At 45.3% G+C, this 21030-nt stretch overlaps 1 protein-coding gene across 18 annotated transcripts in view; it reads right to left on the reverse strand.

The window, feature by feature from the left end:
* Window positions 1–6927: 6927 nt before the first annotated feature.
* Window positions 6928–21030, reverse strand: part of BIN1 (bridging integrator 1) — a 104093-nt gene continuing 89990 nt past the window's right edge. For 9 of the 18 annotated variants that reach the window (XM_069781058.1, XM_069781062.1, XM_069781059.1 and 6 more), the window contains 5 exons: window positions 18525–18617; window positions 17621–17731; window positions 16109–16210; window positions 14828–14878; window positions 6928–12610 (listed from right to left, as the gene is read on the reverse strand). In XM_069781058.1, the coding sequence (XP_069637159.1) occupies window positions 12503–12610; window positions 14828–14878; window positions 16109–16210; window positions 17621–17731; window positions 18525–18617 (465 nt within the window). In that variant the 3' untranslated portion in view covers window positions 6928–12502. The remainder of the gene's footprint in view (window positions 12611–14827; window positions 14879–16108; window positions 16211–17620; window positions 17732–18524; window positions 18618–21030) is intronic. The other 9 variants (XM_069781061.1, XM_069781075.1, XM_069781072.1 and 6 more) reach the window with 1 other exon arrangement.

Below are 21030 nucleotides of genomic sequence, written 5' to 3' on the forward strand. Positions count from 1 at the left end.
AAAAAATAAAGAAGAAAAAAATCCCTTCAAAGCCACTGATAGACTTGGGCTGGTCAAACTACTGATAGCAGTACTTCTAAGCGGCTGTAAATCCCACGCTTAATCTGCAGTGTGGAGTATGAGGAAAATGCACAACTGGAAATTGTATGGGAAGTTGCTGCAAAAGGCTTGAGCGTGCTGGGTCACTCACACAGTCCCCTTCCAAGCACCTCGCCTTTCGAGGGTTTGCAGCCACCACACCTGAGGTAGTGGTCCTGTGAGGTCTTTAATCCAATTACCAAAGGCAGCAGTGGACATTCAAGGCTGGGAAGGTCTGCCTGGAATTTGTGCTTCCTATGCTGTATCCATGGCTGTATCCAAGACTCACAGCGACCAACAGGACTGGTGCTGGTTATAACTCTGAACATTGCCTTTCATCGATTTTCCCCTGCCCTTTCATGCTCTTTAGCCTAATAAATATAAGGACTATTGCACTTCAGGGCTGGGTACATCCTTCTTGAGATTCAGAAACAGGGCTCAGAGAGAAACAGAGGTACAGACAGCCCCAATTTTAACACCTGAAAAGTCTCCATAGGAAACTTTTGGGCACCCTGGTTCATATTGAAAAGCTTGGGGGTTAGCCCTTTCTTTTTCTGGCCATTTTAGTATGATCACATATAATTGGGAAGACAATTGCACTTTCTTTCCCCTTGGGTTTCTTAAAGTGCACTAAGCCCTACAGGATTCCCTTCTGCTGATGGAGGTGAAAATGGTGCAAGCCTGGGGCTCTTCTCCTGAAGAGTGCTCCTTTTATAAGCCAAACAAAGCTGGTCAGCACTCCTCCAGCTGCATCACCTTCTGTCAAAAAATGCTGATTTAACAGAATCATAAAGCTTTGTAGAACTTCATTAATTTTGCTGAGAATATTTGTAGTAAAAATATTATGGTCTAGAGTTTGGGGTTTGATAGTACAGTTTTCCCTTCCACAATAGCATCATGTAATTAAAATCAGGAAACAGATGTTTATAATAAAATGGAAAAGTTGAAACAGGAAAACACAGAAAATAGGAGTTCTGTGTTTGGCAGAATGATATTTTGCATCAGCTTATTGAAACTGAATTTTAACTTTTCATCTCAATTTGCTTTTAAGGCAAATTTGGAAGTCTCAGGCTAGCCCACAAGTAGCAAATCAAACTTTTGTGTCAACTCCAATCCATATTCATCCCTGCACCACTTTCATCATCCAGAGTTTATTTGATCAGGACAATGGCAGGGGAAGACCCCATTTTTGGCTTTTGCCCAAACTTCCAGCATTAACAGGCAATTCCTGTGGCTTAAGAAAGCTGCAGTTCCTGCAAAGGGACTTGGAAAATACACGTGGAGCTCTCTGACTCCACTGCTATGGCCTCTTCATGTAGTTCAAGTTCTTTGGATTGCAATTAACCCTGTTGCAAATCCCATGAAAAGCCCACGTAAGATAATACTGCTTATAAGGAGCTTGAGCATTAGAATGAATCATGATCAACAGGCCACAGGAATGGCACCAGAAGGGAGGGAGCCAACAACACAGTCTAGTTTCAGGCAGAGAACACCTTCCTGGCTGTCTCACACACACATCAGGAAACCATTTGTTTATACATTATTATTATTTATGATAAATGGAGTGTGCTATAAACCCAAGGCCAGAAGAAGCTGTGCAGCTGGAATAAGATGCTCCTCAGATGGCTGCTCTGGGGAGACTGAAATGTTTTTGCAGAGCTAATTGCCTCATAAATTGGTTTTATTCTCCTGGCTGAGGCTAATGTCTTCTTTTAAAGTTAATAAAAAGAACTCAATTTGCTGATTGTTCTGGACTGGTACTAGCAAAAAGCGCTGCTCAGGGACTCTGGAGGGGCCCAGACAATTCCTCAAAGCCATTGCAGCTTGGATGCTAAGTAGTGACAAGCAAGGTGTTCCCTGCCTGCTGTTTAATCTGCTTTCCAGCGATGCTGTCATGTTGGGTGCCTTGGGTATCCCCATAAATGTCTGAGGGGGAGAGATTACAACTGACAGCCTCCCGTAGCAGACCCCAGGATATGGGGATTGAGAGAACAAAGCACACGCTTATGCCAAAAGAGCATGTTATCAGCAGGCATGATATGAGCTAGTGTCACAACAGCGCTCAAAACCCAGCCTAGCCTTACGCGGCTTGGTGCAGAGTATCATGTTCTCCTCAGACCCACCCATTTCACGGGTCACTGCCATCAGCTAACTAGCAAAACAGTTAAAAGTGCATCCCTCTGGAGATCAAAGCCTGAGCAACTCTGCAAAGGTTTGTCAAATGGGGCCCGTAGAGTTACATATAAAATGGATGCTCATTGACAAAACCCCATCCGCAGGCAGGTATTCTGTCCTGTCCCACCAGCCCCAGCTTTCACCCACAGCCAGAGCCTGGGAGCAAGTGGAAGAGCACCAGCGTGCACTTTTTTTTGCCCTGGTCAGGTAAGATATGAGCTATTCCCAGTTGCTGAGCCTTACCCTGACCTCCAGAGTAAAGTGTGAGCCCCTCACAGCTCAAACTCCCTCCTTTCTAGTCAGGAAGAAAATAAACTCCATACCCAACACATACAAGAATGAAACTCCCAGTGAAATGACATGATCCAGATTTAAAAATCTGTGAACCTCCTTTTTACTTGGTTTCAGTATTTGTTCTTTTCTGGTGAACAAACTTGTCTTTACTGGGCGGGGGGGGGAGTGCCAGAACCCTCTGTCATATTGGTGCTCTAAGCAATAGCATGAACTGGTTCAGGGTGAGGTCTTCTTCTGAGGGGACACCAGGTCTATCACCAGCACTGCCATGTATTCATAAAGATTTCACCCAAATGCCAGAGTGGATAGTAAGGAACAGTGGTTAACTGTTAAGTTAAGGCTAAGTGGTTAAGACAGTACATTAACAGCAGGTTACATTGGTTCGGTGACGGGACAGGAGAGCTTTCGACAGGCATCTGTCAGACTCCCAGCACTGCAGACTCTCGGTGCCTTTGCCCAGGGATGCCACGCACAGAGTCATTTGTATGACACTAAATTTGCCAGTGACCTCTTAGCAGAATATCCATGGGGCCAGAAAGACTTGGAGGCAAAGGCAAGAGCGGCAAACCCACCATTTCCTCTTGCTGGAGCGGTGGCTGGATGCTCTGCGCAATCATTGCAGCATGCTTACACCAGCTGCAGCCACAGTGCCTAGGGGAGCTCTTTGATAATCTGAGATAATCAGGAAGGTGTCACACCTACAGCTTCTTACATGGACACAAATTTCTCTAGAGTTAATCAGGGGCTCACTCGGGGAAGAAAACCTTAGCAGATATCCAAGGAGACTGCTTAGAACTTGGGCCCCTCGGCCACTCTGGGGATCAAGTCATCTCCTAGTGCTGAGTACAAGGAATTCAGCTCTGATGCTGAGCTTAATTAAATAGAAATATGAAGTAAGAAAGAAAGGCTAATTAGATAGAAATGCAAAGTTACAGGACATGAATGCTGATTAACCTAATAATAGACAATAATGCTGTTAAGGGGAGTTAAATGGTTTGTTTAATGGATGGAATGATCTATAGTATATAATATATAAAGTACTTAACAGTAAACATTTAATTACCAACTTCAGTTGCATTTTTCTTCGCTGTGCAGAAAAAAAGTGTTTCATAAAAGAGTTACTGGAAGGGAGTAATTTACGCTCCTGCAAAAACATCTGTATTGTATGGGAAAGAGCAACAATGCTTCATAGATACAGCAGAAAGCCTGAGACACAGTGAGCAATGCTGGGAGCTGCCAGATAGAGGGAAGAGCAAAATAAAATACCTGACCTCCTGATCTGGTACATCACTACCTCTGTGGAGCAGGATGTCCAGCCTTCCCTGATGTGCCTGCCCCCGGGAAAGAGGGCTTGGGAGGCAGAAGATGAGCACGAGACTTCACAAGACAGCTCCGGGAGCAACTTGCTGAGGACTTAGGAAGGTGGCCGCTTGTCACAGAGGAGCAAAGCCAGCCTCTGGTGTGGGTTATGGGGAAAGCTCTTAGAGGGCTGAAATCATCTCTGGCTAATGTGATCCTTTCTGTGATCAGCAAGAGCAAAGCCATGACCAGGCCACTAAAAGACCCTGCCTGCTCCCAGCACAGATGTTCTCAGTATGAGCTTTCCTCAGATTTTCTTAGAGGAGCCAGAAGTCTGGCATACAGAGGGTGTTCATCAGACATTCGGGATGTTTTGTACTAAGGTAAGGCACTCGCAGATTTCATGAGTGCCTCCATGTGGCTGGATCGCTGCACACCTAACCACAGCATCACCTTCAACAGCAAATACAGCACATTCTGCAAAATCAATAGTCAGGTCCCTCCTGGAAGCCTCTAGTAGAGATGTACAGTAGCAGTCCTGGACATTAGAGAGGGAAAGTCACTCCAGGAGGCTCTCACAGGTCCCTGAATTGGAGATAGGAGAAATTACAGTCTGTAGCACAGGGGTTTCCGAACACACTTGACTTCTGCCATAATAGCCAACATTGTGGCAATCACAGAAGGTGCCCTAAAGTGGAACATGATCCCCTTTAGGACATAGGACAAGAGACTTGGACTGCTCCTCTTACTGGCGCAGCAGCAAGCCCAGTCCCATCACATTCACTTCACACCTTGGGCTGTGTCATGCTGACCAAACAATGTGAATGTGTGCAATTTAATTTTAATACCTTGCACTCCTGCTAGAGCTCTTCTTTCTCTTGCCGCATTGCAAAGCAGCTAAGATGGAGGCGATGACCTGCGCTTGGTAGAGCTCAGCCCCCTGCCTGGCAGGGTCACCTGTAGAGTGGATCATTTCATCTGGCTTAGATTTCAAAAAACAGCTTTGTTTGCATGTCCTCTTTACTGCATGGCTGTCAGTCCCCCGTGCCTGATGCAGCATAGGTGGTACCTGAATTTCTATATATTAATTCATGAGAAAGTGCTGAGACAAGCAGAGTACATGTGAAGAAGTCACTCAGCCTCAGCAATAGGGAGCGCTCCGAAATGCAGGCGAGATGTGGGATAATGCTGCTGCTAGGAAACGAAAAGCTGGTATTAGATTGGGCTCCTGCCAAAGAGTTGGATACCTGGCTCCGATAACTAGCAAGTCCCCTTATCTATCCACCCAGCATCTCAAAAAACAACCTCACCAAATACCTATCAGCCGTGCATCAAAACAGCTTGCAAATTCTGCCCATTGCTCCTGGCAGACGGCTGTGCCTTGCCCAGTGAGAAGTGATGCCTACTCCATTACCTGCACCACAGGGCCAAGGAGAGCAGGCTGGCCATTAACTGCCTGTGATGAGCTAATTAATCACGGACACTTGCTGAATTCCTGTTCCTGCACCATTATTAATGGCTCTGCGGATTGGGCCGTGCAGCAGACAGGCAGCAGAGGCTCCTCCACCTGCTGAAGCAGCAATCCTGCTCTGCAAAAGGCACCGGCTTCAGCCAGCCAACAAACAGGAGAAATTACTGAGAGCTGCCCCAAACTCCCATCTTCTCTCCTCTTCGGGGTTGCAGAGTGACTCCCAGCTCCACTCTGGGGCTCAAACTCCCTGCTGCAGGGTATTCCCAGGTGGCATGGGCTGCCACTGAAGGACAGCCCTAGTACCAACTACTTCTTTCATGGGGGGATGCTGCGGAGCGACTGACACCAGTCAATACGAGTCCCCTGCAGCATGTAATGCCCTTGCTTCCACCTTGCCCACTCCCAGGCACCCTGGCCTCACCTGGTGCCGTGTGTGCCACCTCCATCTGTAGAGGCTTCCTTCTCCAGCTGTGTTCCCAGCGTGAAGCCCAGCTCTCCCTGCAGCACAGTGAGGGCTCTCAGGGCTGGACCCAGGGGCCTGTGAGCCTGTCCCTGCTCCAAATGTGCTGCCAGGGCTCACATGGCCACAGCCTGCACATGGCCAATGAGCCCAAGTGTCACTTGTTTGGAGCAAGAAGACATCACTGGGAATGAATTATTCAGCTGAGCAGAGGCGGCAGACAATGAATTATGCACACTGCTCCCCCTTGGCTGCCTTCTCCCCTCCTGTTTTTTTTATCTTTCTGGGTGATGGGCATGAAACTGCATGAGGAAGGGCAAACAGAAGGCATGCACAGAGCCCCCACACCTCAGGGTTTCGCTCCTGCCCTGCAAGCTTCCAGCCCCGGCAGAGCTGGCCCCGCTCAGCCTGGCAGGAGCCATCACGCCAAGTCACGGCTGAGCCCCCGTCACCAACTGCAGCAATAGTTTCAGGGGCACAGCCTGCCTCTTCCCCTTCCTCTGCTGCAAGATTTGATTCAGGTCCATCCCAGTGCCACAGAGATAAGAGGCTAAAAGGCACTAAACCCTCTGGGCCATCTGGAAATGAAGGAACCGTGCAAGCACAGTCTGGCCAGCTCCCCGCACTGGCTCTGAGGCTTGCACACCCGCATACTAAAGTGGAGAACTCTGGCAGTCCATTCATCAAAGTGCTAATTGGCACTGATTTGCATCAGATCATATTCCAACCTTTGGCCAGCACTTGCTATTTACACGCCGTGTCCAGTGTGCAGCTGTGCTGAGCCTGTCTGGAATGAGGCACCCCGAGGGAGTGGCACCTTGGGGTTAGTAGCTATTAAAAAGCACAGGTCTCAAATCCTTCCATACATTGCATTCACCTGATGTCAGGTCCTCATAACAGACCTGAACAAAGATGACTGCTAGAAGAGTTCATTATGCTGTTGTACTTGGTCAGGGAAGGACCAGCATTACCCCCTCCATCCCATGTGTTTGTAAGAACTCCCGGTGTTAATGGTGCCTGGACAAACCAAGCCTCTGAAACTACTCACCTCTTTGAGGACAAAGAAGTCCTGAATTGTTTCAGCTTCTTAATATAAAGGCAAGAAAAAATAAGAGAGAGAGAGAGAGAAAGAGAGAAACTGACACAGAACTTAAGATGACACAAATTATATTTCTGAACATTGCCAAGAAACAAAATGGGACAAATCCATCTAGTACTTGTCACTGGAACTGGGCGTCACAGCTCTGAATACAACAGAAATTGTTCAGCTTTGTTTAAACAAAACAAAAATTAAAATAATTAAAAAAACACTCAAAACCCAAACATTTCTCAGGTCATTGTGGTTAAACTCAGAGACTGAATTAACAGAAGGAAAAGAGATTGCAAACACATTGCCAAAGTCGTTGCCATTTGATTCAGTTAAAGAGAAGCAATAAGCCCAGGACTGCATCTGGCAAGTTTCAAGTAGGGACCATCTACATGAAATGCAGACTAGGGACAGGACTGGCAGAATAAGCTGTAAAAACAGGTGAAGGAATTATAGCCATAAGACACATCAAAGTACAAGTTCATACAGACCAGTCTTCACAGCTGTAGCTTCTCCATTTAGTTTCATAAACAAAATTTCTGAAATGGCTTTCTAATTCTCAGCCCCTGTGTGTCAGCTACAGACCCCAAGCTTTGCAAGGGCTAGTGGCACAATCCAGCCCTGGGCACCACACAGGACCCCTTTCCATCAGGAGTTTGCTACTCAGAAATGTCTAAACCAGAGCATGCAAGAAAAGAGATGTCTGCATCAGTGCCAGGTGTGATAGTACCTGTGTGGCAAGGAATAGCTTCCCTTTGGCAGCCCAGAGAAGAAAAGCTGTTTTCCCCAATACCAGCATTATCAAGCTGCACTGCATAGGATTTGCTGATGGACACATTTGTGCATCTTCTAGCTTTGCACTTTAGGCTGGTGGGAAGAGCCCTATGCTACCGTCATCCTCAAAGAGCATGGGAGAGGCTGGTAAACAGGAGGAGCTGGAGAGTGGCGCCAGATGCTGAAAGACAGAGAGGCTACTGTGCTAGAAGCACCCAGGCCTTGTCTGTGGAAGATCAGTAGCTCCTTCTAGAAAGGGCTGAGACACCTCTGCATCCTCCAGCAAAGGATATTTACTGTTTTGGGGTATGGACTACACAGCATCCAAAACATCTACAATAGTGGCAGAGAGCGTTCAATCTGTCTGGCACAGCGCAGGAAAGAGGAAACTCTTGAACTCAGCGTCCTTTGCAAGAGAGAGAGACCTGTTATTGTATTGACTATGCACATCTTGACCACTCACATTTTGTTCTCAGCCCTAAATAAGGAGGTTCTGGACCTCCCTGGAACCAAGAGGTGAGGCAGTCAGCACATCAACCCAAAATGAAGAAGATAACGTATCATCCCTCCATCCTCCCCCAGCATCTCCTTAGCCTTGGGCCTTTTCCCTTCAACAGGCTATTGCAAAACTTAACTGAGCTGACATCCCAACTTCAGGCAGAATATGGAGCCCTCACACGTGCTCCAGGTCATAAAAGAGACAACCTTTTGACTTGGGGGTGTTTGCCTTGGCCACAGTCTTTGGATAGTGGGACAGGAAAGGGTTCTGCAACTGTGAACAAAGCCTCAAGGATTGTGGCAAACAGATCACAAAGCAGGACTAGCCCCGAGCAGCTGGAATGAAGCCTGCACAATCCCTTTTACTGCATCACCTTCACAGCCAAGAAACGCAAAGGTGGTAAAGCAGACAGTTGAGGAATGCCCATGGAAAGTAGCACAGAGTATGCAGGGGTCTCGCCTGGAACAACACATTCATCTTTACCCTGGGACCTTTCCCTAATTCTGTCTAATAAAGATATATTACTGACATTGCTAAGATAGAAAAAGGGAGAAAAAGCAATGCCTTATTTCTTTCTTATCAGTTGGGGAAATGATAATTCCCACTGCACAATGGGATTAGGCTCAAATTGGAGTAGCATCATAAATCTATAGTCATAAATCTGTGACCAAACTGAGACCGATAGAGCAAGAATGTCTTTCTAAGCCAGGCTACAAAACCAGTCAATGGCATGGGATGAGAGATGCTTTTATTGTTCACCCAGTAAAATAATCAAGTGGAAAATTATTAGATGGGGAAACAGTAGCTTTGCTGGGCCAGATACCAGGTAATCCCCAAAATGTGTCCAGTGTACCTGTCAGTGGAGCAGAACTGAGCAATAGGCTTCTTTGGGTTCTCTTCAGTGGATAATGTATTCACCAAAAAATGCAGTTTAGGGTTAACTGAAACCAGTCATCAGATTAAGAAAAAAAGGCAAAGGCAAAAAACCTATTAACATTAAAACATTTTCTTTCAGCATTTTCAAAACAGAAGGTTTCACATCTTTGCTTCAAAGCAACTTACTGTAGCCCAAGTCGTAATGTTTTTAAAAAAGTGAAAAAGCAAACCTACAAATGAATGCTTCGGTTTGGTTTGAAAGGATTTTTTTTTTTTTAATGTTTCAATTTTTCCCTTTTTCATTCCACTGAGAAAATGGAAAAAAAAAAAAAAAGTGTCAGGTCACCCCCCTTACAACTGCAGGTAACCCTTACAACTTTTTTCCCCAGGTTTTTCAGTTCAGCCCGCAAACTGAAAAACCACTGTGGGCACAGCCTACTTAGGAGTTTACTGTCCCTCTTTCTATTTGAATCAATCCTAAGCCAAAGAAAATGGGAAGTTCATTTCACCAGGTAATACCTACCAGAATCAAGGTATTTAGCAGATGTAAAAATACTGAAAATGGGATAAGTTGTGGCTGTTTACAATGGGCTGAACATGATCCAGGAGATAAGAGATCTCCTGGCTCCAGAAAACACTGCCATCTACAAGCTTCCTGCTATATCATCCTACTCTCATATAAGGCAATTTATAAACTGTGGGTCCTATCTTGCATTTTCAGAATCTGAGATGTGCTGACACCACTTATTTGCGAGCAATGCAAGATCCAGGTAACCCACCCTACCTGCTCTAAAGCAAGGGGCCTTGGGGGTTGGGATTTTTGGGTTGGGGGAAAGAAAATGGAGAGGGATGCAACATCCTTCCCACTAGCAATATTTGACCATCACTCATGTGACCTGAAAACAACATCCCTTTTTTGCAGAGTGTTGCCACTTCTGCAGGGACAATACAGTACTGGATAGTTGCTTTGCAAGCTCAATAAAATGAAAAGGCCTTACGGGGATCTTTGCTGGAACAGTCATCTGGTTCAAACACAGCAGAAGACAACAACAACAGCAAAAGAACCCACAATAAATTAGCTATCAGCGCAGCCTTCTAAATGCTCTAGAACAATTACTTGCAAGACAAAAAAAAATCACAGCTCTGGTGCTTAGAATCTTGTCTTTTTTTAAAAAAAAAAACAAACAAACAATAATCCACAGGTTTTGCATAAAAATAAACATTTTAAGCTGACAACATTATGTTAATTGGATCAACCCGCTTTTTAATATATATATTTCTATGTATAATTTTTCTATGAATATTCTTTAAATGGGAGTCACAAATGCATAAAAATAGATATTTTGGGGGAAAAAAAAAAGTAATAGTAAAGACAACCCCGGGGCGGGGGGGAATCAGACAGGGCAGTATTCTAAAGCAACAGCTCACCATACTGTAGCTTGTGGAGTCCAGTCCTTCTGTATTGTGAGCAGTTACTCCTAAATACTATTGGGTTTTGTAACAGCGATGTAAAATGTAAATTTCTGCACATTTATTTAAAACAAAAACAAAACCAAAAAAAACCCCAGAAAAATAAGAGAAGGGATTTGGGCATGTAGGACAGATTTTGATGCCTGTTACATTGCTGTAAATAACTAGCACAGACCATCTCCCAAGCTGAAGGCAGGAGGAACTCCAGCAAATCTTGCATATATAAGAATATATTCTCTAATCAAAATCTGATCTGTCCTTCTGAAGTAAAAAAAAAACCAAACAACATTTTGCCCTACAATGTTTTTTCTGTTGTCCTACGAATAATCAAAGCAGATTGGAAAAGGTGAGATTTTCAGTAGTGTGTGTCAGCATTCCACGTATCTTTGACAAAAGCCAGCTCCTAACAGTGAGGAAGATTATTTCAGAGAGTGATCCTGTTGTCCCTTTACAGCAGGAGGTAACCTCACTGTTAAAAATCCCTTCAAGGCAAAAAGATCGGGGGGGGGGGTGGGGCGCGGCGCAGGGGGAAAGCCATAAAAAAGTGATAATAGCCCGACCTGCTTGCCAGCTGCGTCAGTATTCAAGTAAAGTTTAAAGTACCTTTGTGGGACTTTAGGGTCTTGGAGGGTCAGATGGGCTTATTTTAACAAGTGTAATATGCACTTTGAAACAGCCTTGTCATCTGCTTGTTTAAACTAAAAAAAAACTCAAAAACAAACAGGAGCAAAGGAAAGGTATAGGAAAGGTCTCAGTCAGTATTAGACTGCAGTGTCTTCTTGACACTGACACTTTGATATTCTTGCCTTCCTTTCTAATGCATTAAAATATCATGAAGTCATGCAGCCATTTTAAATGAGTATTTCAAGAGTCCAGTTTTTGTAGAGGTTAACTTGATCACCAGCACAGCACTGGAGAAAGCTGATCTAACAGTATTTCACTTACAGAACTCTTCAAAGGAAAATAAAAAATACAATTCCACAAATAACAAAGCCAACTAAAACCACAGAAAGCAAATTGTTTTTTCCTCAGTGTTTTTTCTTAGACATTCTTTCAGAACAAAAATTTTCTTCCCTTATCTCTTTTTTTAAAAGCAAATTTTCTAACCAGCCAGATTTTAGAGCTATCTTCCATCTACATGAATCTAAGTTTTTCTGAAACCGCTTACAGGGTTTGGGGGGCAGAGGATTCCCTCTTCTAAATTTCAGAGCCATCTAAATGGCATCTGCTTGTTTTGTCTTGTTTCTCCTCTTGTATTTGTCCATTCCCCTTAGTATTTCACAGGCCAATACTACTGCAAGAATTTAGGTGTCCGCATTTGAAAGAACTTTGGACTGAGCACAGCTTCATACATTTCATCTTCTCCATGCCCTTTCCATGTTGTTTGTTCTGTCTGTACAAAATCACAGTTTGCGTAACATTGTTTTAAAGGAAAAAAATAAAATACACACAAACGCACACACACATACATTGTATTGGTGAACACTATACACTAAATATTTTTTTCAACAGCATAACAGAAAGGTTGGCCTACTGTAGGTTGAACATATAGGGAAGGCTGAATTTTTATGGTTGCCATGCAAGCCACCTTCAAGACAAAACAGATGAACCCACCCAAGAGCAAATGCAGCTTTCTACTCTCAAGCCATTAGACAAATACTGCCTTTCCAGGGATCAAACTGACATCTCGCCAATTAAGTCAATGCAGTATTTAGAGAACCACACTCAGTTGCTTCTGCATCAGTCCTCTGATTCCAAATGCTGTTAAAACCAAAGGCGGAAGAGGGTATTTGACTTGCCTTATTATTATTAATATGTATATATTTTGATAACACTTTCAATTTCAATTTACTTCTGAAACCTTGCCCTTTGAGAAGAACACACTGTTTAAGTTGACTTTTTTTTCAGGCTTCTGTTCCTTTAAAATTCTCTCTTCTTTTCATTCCGCTGTTCTTTTTCAATTATCTACCAGAAAACTTGCTTTCTTCCAGCAGAAATGCGGCTGGTGGGCTTGGGCTTTCACTGCACCCGCTCTGTGAAATTCTCTGGGAAAACCCCTCGGCATTGGTCAAGTTCCTTACGCTGAATCCAGTCAGACTCCTTCACACCCATCAGCCATCCTTCGTCCTGGAGGAGAAGACAGAGATCAGATGCTGAGGGATAGATGTGAGTGGGGATTTTTCTTTCAGTGTGCAGGCCAAGGAGGTGTCAAGGCACTATCAAAGCCATGCTCATATTTGGCTTGGAGACAATCCAGGAAGAGGATGGAGGAGAAGGAAAAAATGCTTTCGTTCCCTTTTAAACAGGGAGATGGCTACATCCCGGAGTCTGTACCAAAACTCCTATCTGACCCAGAGTGTCTAGAGACAGTGAAATTGTAAACAATTAGCAAGTGTAATAGAAACATATCATAATTTACACCCACCAAAGCAGGAAAAATTCTGCCAAAGAAAGTCTCTAGAGCTACAGGATGGGAATCACCTATCTCGCCTTTCACAATCTAAACACGAGGGGTCTAGCATTCTCTATAGTCATAAAAGAGACGGGCACCTCCACAGTGTGATTCATCCCATTTATCTTGGGCACGGGTCTTTGGAAAGGATGAATTATTCCCTGGAGGTGCTCATCCCCTGTTCCAGTCAGGGCACCTAGATGATTAGCATTTTAGAGAGGTGGTACAGGCAAAATAAGTCTTGTTTGCTATGCTGAAATTCTGGTCTATGAGAATTGGGAGCCAAGATGCTCAACCCATCTTCCCAAAATCCACTAGTCTGTTGGGCTTGATGCAAGGTGAGGTTGGCAAAACTCCCAAACTTGTGCTACACATGATGTAAGGCTCAAGGTCTCTCACAAGAGTCCTCCCTAGCCACCAAACTTATACATCTATAAACAGGAATGAATTTTCACTGAGGCAAATGGAGTCCTGCTTGGTAGAACCTGCTCAGGAGGAGAACCAGACTTCCCACCCTCTGCCTGCAGGTTATCTAGCGTGGAGATTTCTGCTCCATTTGAAACACACGAGGGAGACGAGATATTCAAGGTGGGAAGGCTGCACTGCTTGCAGCTCAGGTGTGCGAACACCCTATTCTCTGCATGCCTTGGAGCTGCCGCCATGGAAGCACCCCTTCAGCATGCAAATACACCCACTCATGTGAGTCATTTGCAGTGGGATAGCCTATGGGTTAAGGCTGCAGCATGAGGCAAGAGAGCTGCATGGGGAAATGCTGCCTCCAAACTCAACAGCCTGCTCTGCATCCACTCCTCTGGGCAAAGCATGCACCAGGCTCATTTAGAGATATGTTATCCCATTCAACAACATAACCTGCCAGGGCAGAAATGCTCAGACAACCAGATGCTCTAAGCTGTGGGGAAATGGGGCATGTGTCCGTGTGGTTCACACAGCTGTTCTGACACTTCTGCTTTCCTGGAAGTGGCAGGAGTTACCTGGGTATCTACCCAAGGCCAAGCAATGTCTCCCTTGAAACATGTTCTTTAAAAACATACCTGTGCAGTACAGGAGCGATGCAGCCCTCACCAGGAACAATCCATGGTGCACGTATCGCCTTCTGCTGCCATTTTGCAGCTTCTACCCTCTTGTCCTGTTTTCTGCACGTTTCATGTGGCAGGAGCTCAGACCACCCACTGTATCAGAGTTCCCTGTTCCTTGCAGGCTGTACTGAGTGCCTGCAGGCTCAGTTAGCCCTTGCTGCTGCCTTAGATTTGAGCATTCAGGGGATGTCATGGGAATGGCATGAGACGGGAGCCCATCTGCAGCAGCCAGCTGCAGGGGCTGCGGAAGGACTGACATGCCATAAATCAGGAAGACAAACGACTAGGCAGAAGACGCTGGGCCCAAGTGTCTGGAAGGCAGCTTCCAGCTCACAACACGGCAAGCATAAAAGCTCATCCATTTGCACATAGCGTCTGTGCCATACAGCATGCATCACTCCCACTGCATCCTGCTATGAAGGGTCTCCTCAGCTATAAGGATTAGACACGAGGACACAGATCGACCCTTGCCAGTTTTGAACCACATCACTTGAAGTGCCAGCTTAAAAGCATTGCTGCCCTCAACCCTTTCTTCCATCAAGAGAAATGAATCTAGGCCTGGCTGATGTACCCACAAACTGACACCTAAGCTGCAAGATGGGGACATGGATCATAGTCTACTATCCTAAGCTTCCTCCACTCACGTGCACAGTTCATGCACATGTTAACAGCCAACATTTTCTGGCTGGGTATGGTAGAGGTTAGGGAAATGAGCTGTAGCACAGGATACACTGTAGGAAGGTTAGAAGGCTTCAGTGCAGCTACAGCATCATGTTAGCAACACTCAGAGCTCACCCTCTGCAGCTTGGAGAGTCTCAAGTTCATGGCTGTTGCACCCACATCCAGCTAGAGTGCAAACATAGGGCATTGAAAAACTCTGCTCCACAAATGCCATCTCCTACCACAGAAACTAGGGGAGCTGCCACTCATTTCCCATCCAGAAAGTTTTCTGAGAAAGAAATGCTCACAAATGCTTGTGCAGGGCAGTCCCACTCAGTGAAAAGTCTTATCTCCAGAAGGGATCACTGCCTCTTCCCCACACAACCCTTCCCCCAAGAGCACCTAGCTCTATAGGAACTGCTGGCACATTATAGCTCCCATTTCACAAGCAGCAGCAAGATCTGCCTCCATAATTCACAAAGCCAACAGCTGAACGACAAAGAGGATCCATATTTTCTGTGGTCAGTGAACTACGTGACCCTCCCTTTACCCCTTGTGAATCCAGATCTTGTCTGGGCTTGGCCAAACCCAAATAGCTGGTGACTACTGAATAAATTTGGAGATTTCCCTACCTTTTCCAAACAAAAACCTGGAGATGTGAGCATGGATTTTATAAAATCACCACCTCCCTCAGCCAAAGTAGTAAAACTGCTGCAGATTTTATCAGCTGGAAGCCCTCAAACACAGCAAGTAAGGAGGATTTACTCAAGGCTCCTAGAAATAGCTCAGATTAAAGAAAAACATGGCCAATTAAATTCAGGTTGGAGATGGACAGTAAGACTGTTCTCTGGAGCTGAGCAACCTGCTCCAGCCTTTGGTTCTGCTGCCATCTCCTGACCAAACACTGTCTTTTGGAAATAGCCATTGCTATGCTGAAGTGCAAGACATTCACAGCAAGCTGCCTTCTCAGAGCTCCAGTGTTTCTCAAAAGGGGAGAAAACATCATCATAAGCTGTGGGTCACTCCTGCCAATGCCACAGTCTGCACTGCAGTGGTCACAGGGAATGTGAATCAAGTTTAGGAGCAATGAGGAGGCAAAGTATGGGCTCTGTTGGGCTCCCTGATCAAGGAAGCCATTGTAATGGCTCAAATGTCCTGATAGGGACAGGAAGCCATGGCTATTTCACATGCTTTATGCAGGATAATGTCTCCACTTTCCAATCACAAGCAGAGTCCTCCCCTCTGTTGCAGGAAGCCAATCTCAAGCTCAAGGACAACCGGCTCTCCCGCCAGCTCCCGGCCACAAACTGATGGCTCTGCATCCAGCCAGCCGACTGTTAGTGGAGGAAGAAGCAGCTCTGGAAATCCCCTTGCTCCTCTCCCAGCCCAGGCTCACACCCTGTCTTCCCCACTCACCTGCTCCTCAGGGTTCTCAAATGGAATCACAAGCACCACATCCCCAGCCTTCAGCTGCAGCTCGTCACTGTCGGTGGCCGTGTAATCATGCATGGCCTGGACCTATGGGGAGAGGACAGGAGAGCTTGGGTGAGGCCAGCCTTCTCTCACCCAGCTCTGTAACACATGACAAGGCTTTCCACTTCATTGATGCACTGGATGATTCAGGTTGGAAGGCACCTTTGGAGACCATCTGACCCAACTTGCTGCTCAAGGCAGGGCAAGCTTAGATCACAAATGCCACATCTATCGGAACAACCACTTCCCTTAATCTAATGGCTACATGCTTGTTCATACAGCCTGGCATGCAGCTCACCTGTGCCACAAGGGCATCCTGGTGAGTCTCATTTAACTTGTTATGCATCAGCACCTCCCCATCCTTCCTTAGGAGGGTTGAATTCCCATGGTATGAGCCTAAAAACATCACAGGGTAGAAAGCCTGTATTTACTCGAGTGGTGCCCTGTATTCTTTTTGCAGCTGGGCTGCAAGAGTATTAGAGATTATAGCCTCCCATCTCTGTCAGAGCAAGCAGGGAGAGCAAATGTAGGTAAGAGTATCAGTTTGGATCTTCGAGTGATTGTATCCTGCCATGTTTTGTCTTTGGTATTCAGTCTAATTCCTATCAACATCTACATTACAGCTTTTCTACTTCAAATCGCAGCTCTCCACTTTGAGCACTACAGTCTATAATGCTGCCTGTAACCAGTCTAAATGTGATGAGCCTCCTATTGTTCTTCAGGGTTTTGTCACTCTTCTGCTTTTGGTAGAACTCCCAGGAAAAAAAAAAAGAAAAAAAAAGATGCATGGGTGTAACTATAGGAGAAGAAAAGCATTCCTATAGCAGGAGACTGTAATTTCTCACTTTCAGGGCATGATGCATCTGTGTTGTCTTGCTACCATATTCCATTATGTACATTAAATTTGTGGCCTATCCTCACCCAGAATCACTTCCTTCCTCCACACCTTCGAAACAAGCTGCAAGTGATCTTTAGCATATTCAGAACACCCACCAGACTTCCCTGTCTAATTCTATATTTATATCCCTGTTCATCTTGGCTTTTCAATTTCCCCAAACACAAAGTCCCCTGTCCCTACTGGTGTTTCCAACTCTTCTTTGTTTGCCACTTGCATCAAAGTTTAACCTTTCCAGTTCGGAGCACAACTTATCTACTATCCAGAGTCTGTGACTGACACTACCACACCACCAGAGAGAGAAATAACTGCAGCAGAGAGAAGGAGGGGGTTTGCTATAAAGCACAGCCAGACGTTTAGACACTGATGCTCTTATACAGCCCTTTGAAGCATCTGGAACTGCGTGAAGCTGGGCTGCTGGAGAGGAAGGTGTATCTCTCCTTCAACTTCTTTTCTCCCTTTCAACATGGCATAGTCCATGGCCATGGCGAGCGAAAGTAGTTAATTCATTACAGGAAAAAAACCACTGGGAACTCAGTATCCCACCATCGTGCACTCACCTTGAACAGAAATCCTGGAGGCATGTCAGCTCTTTCAGATGAAGCACCTCCTTCCACAGTGCCATTGACGGTAGGAGGGAAAGTTTCCACAACAACAGCAGGCAGAGAGCTCTAGTAGTAGGCAGCAGCAGCCAGGGAAGGAAAAAAAAGCCATTGAGAAAAGAGAATCCAAAATTGCAGCTCCAAGTCCACCCTGGAGGATCCACATCCCAACCCTACCTATGTTTTCAGCAGGTTTTCCCAGCACACCAGTCAGTGACAAAAACACCCCAAAGGACAGAAGAGGCAGCAGTGAGAAGGCAGGAGAGGGGACCACTGTCTTCCTTTGCTTAAGGCTGCAGAAGGGCAGAGAGGATTTAATTTTTCTGGGACCACAATGCCTAGCATTTCCCATTCACTGTGGTCACAACACAGTTTTTGTAGGGCCCTTGTGGAACAGACAACTCAAATGTGACAGCCTATAGGAAGCAAGCGGCCATGAGATGGGACCTACTCCAGTCCCCTAAAAAAGTGGCAGTGTCAGGAAAAAAAGAGGAACCCTGGGTATTCAGGGGACACAGGCAGAGCCCAGAGAACAGGGTAGCTGAAGTAAATGGTGGGCAAGGAGGAATCCAGCAGACAGTGCAAGCTTAGCACAGCATGGGCTGTGGGCTGGCTTCACAACATGGGTGAAGGGACAGTTCTTTTTGGGGATCTTCCAACAAAGCTTCTTCCTAAGCATTAGACAGACAAAATGCGATGGGTAAGTCTGGCTTCTGAATAAGAGCATTGTAACTGCTGGAGTGGCAGGGATGTGTTTTTCCAAGAGGCCACACTACTCTTTTCCCAGCCCAGCCTCCCACATATGCTGTATGACAAAGGGATGTGATGGAGAAAAGGGACTGCTGCCTCTGGAGGTGCTTACCGATCCTGAATCTGCTTCAGTTTTAGATGCTTCAGCTCCAGCTGCTGCTTCTGATCCAGCTGCTTCAGCTCCTGCATGGGCTGCTTCTGCAGGCTGCAATACAAAAGTCATCCAGGTGGAGAGTTATGCTCATCACAACTACATGTGTGTGCAGAAAAGTACAGCTCAGTCTGTCCAAATGCTCTATGCTGTTGACTGCTGCCATCTGCTGACAAATAGGTGAGAAACCTCAGGGTATTGCTAGGTTTCTGTCTCCCTCTTTCTCTGCAACCCAGTGAAAGCACAGTAAAGCCTGCATTCCCTCAATCCAGCCACGCTGCAGGCAATGCTCCAGAGGAAATCAAAGAAAGGCCAAAAATCCTGTGCACCTCTTTCTTTTCACAATTTAAAACGCAGACCTACTTTACACATGCAGAGTGTCTATTATTACACATAGATTGCCTACTTGTATGTGAATGCAAGTCTGCTTGCATGCCAAGGGACAAGGATCTCTCAATAGGCTACTTCCAAGGATCAACAATCAAGGACTATTTAAGCCTTTGCATACTCCCAGAAACAGAAGAGCATGGTAATAATGTGTGCAGATATGGAACTTAGTCTGGACCCAGCATCTACATGACATTAGTACTGAATCAAACTGAACTGAAAACTGTGCTAACTTTCATCCAATTTGAGTTTCAATAGGGCCAAAGGGTCATGAATTTGGACTCTGTTGTGAATATTCTATTACTAAGAATTTGCTATGAATATTCCACATGGTGTGTGCACAGATGCACACATTTGTGTTGGTGGAGAGGGGGGTTTCTAATGCACAAAAGCTGCTCCCACCAGGGAAAAATATTCAGCATCAACTCCAAATCACTGCCTGGCAGGGACTGTTCCAAGAAGCCTGGGGACAGGAGTTTCTGTGCACAACAGAAGACCAACCAAACACCTCTGATACACTTCCAGTGGTTCAAGTTTTTATTCTCCCTTGCCTGGAGTCAGGCTAACTCTTTTTTAACACAAAATTAAAGATATTCATTTGCCCCTCCCAGAAACTGCAGCAATGCAGAAAGTAAGTCGGATCTGGTAGCATCAATGCTGCAGATCAGCCCCTTGGGAGACTGGCCAGGCAGCACCTGGGAAGACTCCTGACAAGAATCTCAGGGTCTAATTTGTGGCCCGAGTGTCCTTGTGGCCAATCTATCTCTGTTTGTTCTCAGATAGCACATGTGCCTCTCTGCAGAATCCAACCAGATACCCATTTCATACCTGCACAGTAGAGATTGCTACACAGACATTTCCCATTTTTAATACATGTGAATAAACCAGTTTTGCATGCCTACATGCCTCATACATTTGGTAAACACATGTACCTCTGAATACAACCATGTTCAAAACAAGGCATTGTCCAGATTTCTTAATGTTGTAATTCTTATAGTCCCAGCCTACAAAAGCCCAGTGTAAAGCAACGCCCATGGTAACCCTTAACTCTACACCCATCTGGCTACTCGCCATGCACTGGCACAATGCTCCAAGTAGTTTTCTGACAACAGCAGCAATAATGAAGAAATAAATCCTTGATTTAACAAAAAGCTATTACTTTACCTTCAGCTGCTCCAATGGTGCCATTTAACACGTGCTTTCCTCTCCTATCACATCCTTCCTCATGTCTCCCCATTACCATGTCCACAGGCCTATATTGCCAGAGGATATTATAAACAGCAGAGCTGTTCCCATCCTGCAGAAAATTCCCACAGCAGCTTTGGTAGTGCTAAGGTAAATGTATGCATATGAAATGCTACAAAGACTTCTCCTATTTAATTAGATTCACTCCCAGGTTGCTTTTTATTTGGATTCAGTGAAACTGGAACTGGGACAGATGCCAGCCCAACTCTATCTGGCCAAGCACAGTTTTTATGTGGACAAGTGGAAAGGAGCTTAAAGTGAGCTCCTTTTTTAAAAGCAGCTAATTTGCAAAAACAGTATTTAATAACCAGAGAAATTGAATCTAAATTAATCCCCTGGATTTCAACAAAGGGCATTTTCATGTCAGCTACTAATTTCTCTATTTTATGTACCTATGGGCACCCCAAGGCCTATAAAAGCATTTACAGTCATGGAAAGATACTATAGGGAGGAGAGGAAGAATTGCTCATTGCTGTTGCCAGGTTTGAAAGCTTTGCTTATTCCAACAGCAGCACCATACACACCAACTGCAAGTCTCCTAGTCTGCAGAACTAAGTAAGTTCTGCTGCATCCAAGTTTCTCTCCAGTTGTTAACCTCATGGCATATGGGACTATGTAACCATGCAACAAGTCTTCTTTCATCAACAGCTAAGAACAACATTAGAGGAAAAACACTGAGGAAGACTTGAAGAGCAAGAGGAAGATTCCTCAGTAATAGGGAGCTCTGCTCTTTAACTGTGTATGGTATGCCAAGGTGAGAATTGGCATGGTGAGAACATCTTGGCTAGTAGCATTCCCCAGTGGATTAAATTGTCCCTTGGGTGAAATCAGTTTC

The sequence above is a fragment of the Haliaeetus albicilla genome, chromosome 4, assembly GCF_947461875.1.
Source record: "Haliaeetus albicilla chromosome 4, bHalAlb1.1, whole genome shotgun sequence".
NCBI lineage: Eukaryota > Metazoa > Chordata > Aves > Accipitriformes > Accipitridae > Haliaeetus > Haliaeetus albicilla.